Raw genomic sequence first — 6,763 nt, forward strand, 5'->3', positions numbered from 1 at the left:
GATTCAGAAGCGCCAGATTGTCATAGCAAAGTCGGAATTGACCCTTTTTTTTTTTAATAGCCTTTGTGCACAGCCAGCCTTGTACTCTTCTAGGTTCAAAAAACTGTTGTCCATAAAATGCGTTGCACAAATTTGAATAATAATGTTGTAAATAAATCTTAACCAATGATTCCTAATTGCATCTACTTCCGGAAGGCCAAATAAAGTGCTTTTGCTTTCGCACTGAAACACAGCGTCTCCCTGACATGGCTGCTTCAACAGGACTGCTGTTTCTGAAACCACGCCTTCTTTCTTTGCATGCACATTTGGGCGGCATTATGCTAATATTTCCACATAGTGACGTAGATATGTGGGGGCGTGTTAGAACGAGCCGTTTTAGGTAGGCGTGGCTGACTCTTAACTTTTATAAAGAATATCTCTTTGGATTTGAGACTTTAGTCTTTGCAACTTTACAGATCTTCTTTATGCACCAAGAGCTTGTAACACTCCAAAGAGAAAGGACAACTTGAAATCGCATCATATTACCCCTTTAACCAATAGGGCCTAGCCTACTGTAATCATACAAAACTAAATCATAAGTAGTACCGATTTTAACCCCCGTATATAAACAGCAATCACACAATAAATTCACGTTCCTGAGATAAACACCCCGTTTGTAAACTTTAATACATTACCTTAACATTAGTATGGGATTTAACGGCCGTTATGACGAGCGGATACAATCTCCGTTATTACTCTTAACCCGTAAATTACCTCACTTAACTGGCAGATACACTTTAGTAACATGTTATCTTGACATTATATATACATTGTGACAGGATTTACCCACCTATTTGACAGAAATAATGAGACGGTCAAAGTTGCGTTGTTGTTCCAAGTTGAGCCGCTGTAGTAATGACAGTCTCTTCCTCGCGGCTCACCGTTACCATAGCAAACCTGGACCACGCACCGTCCGTCCCCCCCTGTCACTCAGGATATTTCATATCACAAGTTAGTTGTAGGCTATATGGGGTTGTCGGTGGCTGTCTTGAGGAGCAAGAAAGCTTCGGAAAATGGCTCATAAAAATGACGAGGACGTGAATGCTTTTTACAAGTCTGAATCTAAAATGACGGTAATATGGCGTGACATAGATAGCCTGCATATATACATATAAATACATGTGATCAAACATTCAGGGTGTCACATTACTTTAATGTTCTCTATTGGCTACCTCATTGGTTACTTCATTACTTTTGTTGGCTTCACACTATTTTGCTTGTTTTCCCTTTCAAATATAATTTTTCACTCAGTACGTTTTACGCCTAGTTTCATTTCATCCTCCATGCCGACTGGTGGCGCTGCTAAAAGCACCTCAACCACAGGCCACCGTAATCCTCTCAAGACAAAGATGTCTGATTCGTTTCCTTTGTTGTGATAGTGAAAATACAAATCGTACGGTTCTTATTTTATATCCCCACTTTTAAAATAAGAAATCAAACAGTTGTCTTCTGTCAGTATTGACCAGCCGCAAATATGAGTGGCGGAGTGTATGGCGGAGGTAAGTGCGATTTTGGAGGGAGAATCAAATGAATGAGTCCGCCACGTTTATGAGCTGACTAGCCATCAAACTAGCATGACATGATTATTTCTACTTTTATTTAGTGAATATGAGCTCAAAGTCCACGTTTAAGATGCTTTGTAGAATGCAGCGTACATCAGAATATTGAGCGCGCAGTAAATTAAAATAAAATATTAAGTGCGTAACGTTGTTAAATATAAAAATGAAGATTGCTGGACGACTTACGTATTGTAACGGGCTCATATTTATTTATTACAAGACTTCATAGATACTGTGTGTGTGTGTGTGTGTGTGTGCGCGCGCGCGCGCGCGTGTGTTTTAGTTGGATCCTCATATATTTATTTTTGGACGTTTATTTTTACTTCACAGATGAAGTTGGAGCTCTTGTCTTTGACATGGGCTCATATTCAGTGAGAGCTGGATATGCAGGAGAGGATTGTCCCAAGGTGTGAGCAGTTATGTGAATCCATGTCTTGGTGATAAAGCTAAAAAAAAATGTTTTAAGCATAAAGTTGTTCTGTGGATTCTAGGCCGACTTTCCTACTGTGATCGGTGTAACTCTGGACCGGGAGGATGGCAGTACACTGATGGAGACAGATGGAGAGAAGGGAAAGCAGAGCGCCACCACCTACTACATCGACACTAACCAGCTCAGGGTCCCTAGAGAAAGCATGGAGGTCATGTCACCTCTCAAAAATGGAATGAGTAAGTTATTTTATATGAGTCGAAAGCTGTTTTGAAGCATCAAAACAATAAAAGTTTAAAACAGCTTTAAATGTTAATTTTTTCATACATGAGAACTAAACTGTCATTCAGTCTGACAGGAGTTCATATCATGAAACCAGAATTATTAAATGTCCAGTAGTACTAGAATTATTAGATGTCAGTAAAAGACTCTTATGTGTGCAGCCCATATGAAAACCAAGTTTTAGACACATTTTTCTTTTTTCTCTGAAGTTGAGGACTGGGACAGTTTCCAAGCCATTTTAGATCACACCTACAAAATGCACTTCAAATCAGAGCCCAGTCTGCATCCAGTCCTGATGTCAGAGGCCTCGGTATGTTGATTTTCTGACATAAATCCAGTCTGCAGATTTGATCATACACTTGCCATCTGCTGGGATGCTTCAGCCGACTCCATGTGATCTTGTTTTCTTCATCTTGCAGTGGAACACACGAGCAAAGAGAGAGAAGCTGACTGAACTAATGTTTGAGCATTACAACATTCCTGCTTTCTTCTTGTGTAAATCAGCCGTCCTGTCTGCGTATCCTTTATTTTAATTTGCTGGCTAAAGATTTGAAAATCCAAATCTCTGTGAAAGGCACTGTCTTGCAGATCATTGGTTTTGTAACCATGGGGGCTTAAAGGTGACTTGAAATTATTTAAAATAACCAAAACAACTTAAAATCAAGATATTTCTTATTACATTACCCCCACAACACCCCTTTTTTTCTTTGAAGGACTGTCTGGATATATGAGGTATCCTAATTTTAAAAGTGTTTAAAAGCATCGTAAGCCTAAGTTGATCGTAGCTCTATTGATTTCAATGGGTCTACGATGTACTTAAAGGGGTCATGGGATGCCCATTTTCCACAAGTTGATATGATTCTTTACGGCTATATTTGCGTGTAAAATTAGAGAAGCAACATCATATCTATTTTAACTGAAAGTGCTGCTCCTCTCTGCCGCTTGCTGAACAGATCAGAGAGAGAAAGAGAGAGAGGTGTGCGCACTGTGAAAGCAAAATCTCGCGCTCGTGCGGCAGTACCAGCGAGCGAGTCAAAGAGACTAGCTAAGGTTTGTCCAAGAAGTCGCTAGATTTGTCGCTAGTCCCTTTTTTGGAAAAAAGTCGCTAGGGGGGTCTGAAAAGTCACTAAATCTAGCGACAAAGTCGCTAAGTTGGCAACACTGCTCAGAGCAGGTCTAAGGTAAGACGCTAGTCCAGTCTGTGCTGAAACACTACTGTCAATCAAACAATCGTGGGAGGGGCCTGTCTGTGTGAGGTCACACAGACAGGCATCTGAGATCGGCTCGATTTGAGAAAGGGGAAATGATTTAACGAGATAAAAAAAAAACACTGGGTGGATCTTTATCATTATAGAGTGGTTGTGTACACACTAGGGGTTGAACGACTTTTGATTTTTTGAAGTCGACTTTTATGTGATAAAAGTCAAGTCGAAGTCGACTAGTCGCTGATGACGTCATTAATGAACAAATAAGTCTGGAGTTGCGACAAACACCTTGTGCACAGCTATGGCATATGACACAGCGCTGCCCACATGGCTGTTGCTCCTATAACAGCTTTTTTATCAGTTCTTTTGTCTTTGGGTCGTTATATTTCTCACAGATTTCTGCTCATTGTAAATCAGATACAGATAAAGAAGCACCGTAAAGATTACATTCATATGAATACATTAGTGAGAGCGATTGCGTGTTAGTCGGTGTAACCCCTAGTACAGACTGCCAACACGCATTTCAGTTCAAAAAGCTTGTAAAAGTACGTCGCATCCGATGAGCCCTTTAAGCTTACGATGCTTTTGGGAAACGCAGCCCTGGAAAAGACATGGAAATTAAAAAAAATTCCATGGGCTTTTTTTGTAGTTGTGCTAAGCTCTAAAATATTTACCAGGAATAAATTAAAAAGAGAGAAAAATATTATACATTTTATAAACATATTAACAACTTATTTAGAATTACTTTATAGAGTGTAGAAAATAAATGAAATGTTAAATCCTTAACTCAGCGTTTCAGGTTTGCCAATGGACGCTCCACAGGTTTAGTGTTAGATAGTGGATCAACACACACAACTGCTATTCCTGTGCATGATGGTTATGTCCTACAACAAGGTAATTCAAAACAGGGTTTTTTTTAAATGAATATTCATCCAATAAAAAAACTGAATGATTTTATATAATATAGTAGATATGGTAATGCTGAAGTTGAATTGTGCACAATTAATGCTACATATTATTTATATTAATGTACATTATGTATATGTACATATTTGTTTTTTATTTTATCTATGATTTCAAATATATTATGTACATTGTTGATATTTCTATATTGTATGTTTTATGATCTTCCAGGCATCGTAAAGTCTCCTCTTGCTGGTGACTTCATGAGTATGCAATGTAGAGAGCTGTTTCAAGAGTTAGGTGTTGAAATAGTGCCTCCGTATGTGATTGCATCAAAGGTAAGGACTACTCAAGTTCATTCTTTTCAGTCATCATTAGGGCTGGGCGATTTGGCAAAAAATTTTAATCTCGATTTTTCCAGAATGTTTGACCGATTCTCGATTTTTAAAAATTTTTTTTTTTTTACGATTTTTAACTAGTGAACTTGAAAATATAACTACAACATGATTCAAGTAACTTTTTCTTTATTAACCCTCGAGTTAAAGAAAATTCTATTCCAAATGCAGCACACATTAAGTTGTCAACATGATGTAAATGTTAAACAAATCACTTGTTAAATATCTTTGCAGAAAAGATGCATAAACTACATATTGTACAAACTTGTCTTATACATATTATGTGTTCAGAAATAATACGAGGAAAATGCTTTTAAAAAATCTCAAAAGTCATGGTAATTAAAATTCAAAATGACTGAAGGTATAACACCAGTAGATTAACTATAAATGCTCTGTAAAAACAACAGCAGCTTTCAGCCTGTCACCATGATGCAAACATGAAATATCAGACATACAGTAGTAGTTCTTTACATTTTTTTTTTTTATTCGATTGCGCTGCTTTTCCATAGTTTTTTCTGTGTAAACATGGATGGGTCTTGCAGTGTCTCATGCATGAAACGGCTTTCTAAAAACACTGCGCTCAAGGTAAAAGAAGTTCACTCCCATCTTCTTGCATGTTTTACCTATTCCACTGCCCGCGTCGAATCTTTGTCAACACAAAAGCGCATTCTGTGTGAATGGTGCTTAGCGCTATATTTATGGTCCTTCACTGAGCGCGTCACGTGAGCGGTTAAACACGTGCGCCGACATGCGGTTGGATCGTTCTTTTCTCTTTACTGTTATCACCGGCATATTGTCAAAGTGTCTAATTCTAACATTTGGTAATATTTCTATTCAAAATCGCGATTCCCTGATTTCTAAAAAATAAAATAAATTAGAATTAACCGATAAAATCGGGAAAATCGCCCAGCCCTAATCGTCATATCATCTGTGTTTGGAGGTTGGGATGCTCACTATGTTCTTGAGGTGGTGGGGAGTAGATAAAATGTTCAATGAAAAATGAATGTCAGTGTTTTGTCATGAAAGGATTCAGTTCGTGAAGGAGCTCCAGCCATTTGGAAGAAGAAAGAGAAACTACCTCAAGTTACCCGTTCATGGCATAACTATATGTGTAATGTAAGTGATCAAAACTAGAAATCATAGAGGAGTGTTACTGACTGTGTTGGGCAAGTTACCCTGAAAATGTAATAAAATTACTGATTACTGATTACTCCTTTTAAAAGTAATCACGTTACTGTTCTGATTACTTTATTTCAAAAGTAATTAGTAATTAGTTACATTACTAGTTACGTTACTTTTTTCTCCATTAAATTTATGAAATCCCAGCATACATTTTTAACTAAAGCAAGCGGCTGCTGCGTGCATGGTTTGGCATGGCAGAATGCCAGCAAAGAGCGCTGCATTTATAATCTCTAAAAGACATCTCAGTTCATCGCAATCTCACAAATCTCTGTTATAACACAATATATGCACAATGAATCTTTCATAATGTCTACAATTCTTGTTATAATGAGCGGATTCGTGAGCACGCAAATTTCAGCACTGCATTGCTCAACGCTGCAAACGCGTGTTATAGCCTAAATAGAAACTCTGCATACGCTTGCACCTGTTAATCGTTTATATTTTATATTAGTTCATGTTGCTTTTGTGCAATAGATGAATATCAATTTATTTGTTTTAGATATTTTCTGTTTAGATATTTCTATTTTGCGGGAGTCCCGTGAATCATTTTATTCTCCCGCATCCCGCACACACACACACGAGTCTCTGCACTCGCCTATCAAGTCTTGTCCTGCGCCGCACTCTGTTACGTCGGGTCTCGCGGGAGCAGGTCTCTAATCCACTGGCACTGGACTCGACAGTGCGTGTGCTACATCCTTTTTACAATCGCTAGATTATAAAACACTGCATTCTGTCAGCAATGTAACGCGGCAGTAACGTATAGAGACCTCG

The 6,763-nt window shown here is 38.2% G+C and overlaps 1 protein-coding gene across 1 annotated transcript in view; it reads left to right on the plus strand.

Moving 5' to 3' along the window:
- The first annotated feature begins 1,350 nt into the window (after positions 1–1,350).
- The window catches only part of actl6a (actin-like 6A), a 12,656-nt gene continuing 7,243 nt past the window's right edge, over positions 1,351–6,763 (plus strand). The window contains exons 1-8 of the mRNA XM_016447805.1: positions 1,351–1,538; positions 1,929–2,005; positions 2,090–2,264; positions 2,517–2,617; positions 2,727–2,824; positions 4,312–4,406; positions 4,647–4,753; positions 5,837–5,926. Coding sequence (XP_016303291.1) covers positions 1,514–1,538; positions 1,929–2,005; positions 2,090–2,264; positions 2,517–2,617; positions 2,727–2,824; positions 4,312–4,406; positions 4,647–4,753; positions 5,837–5,926 — 768 coding nt within the window. The 5' untranslated portion in view covers positions 1,351–1,513. The remainder of the gene's footprint in view (positions 1,539–1,928; positions 2,006–2,089; positions 2,265–2,516; positions 2,618–2,726; positions 2,825–4,311; positions 4,407–4,646; positions 4,754–5,836; positions 5,927–6,763) is intronic.

Source organism: Sinocyclocheilus anshuiensis, unplaced genomic scaffold (genome assembly GCF_001515605.1).
Source record: "Sinocyclocheilus anshuiensis isolate Anshui unplaced genomic scaffold, SAMN03320099.WGS_v1.1 scaffold311, whole genome shotgun sequence".
Classification (NCBI taxonomy): Eukaryota; Metazoa; Chordata; class Actinopteri; order Cypriniformes; family Cyprinidae; genus Sinocyclocheilus; species Sinocyclocheilus anshuiensis.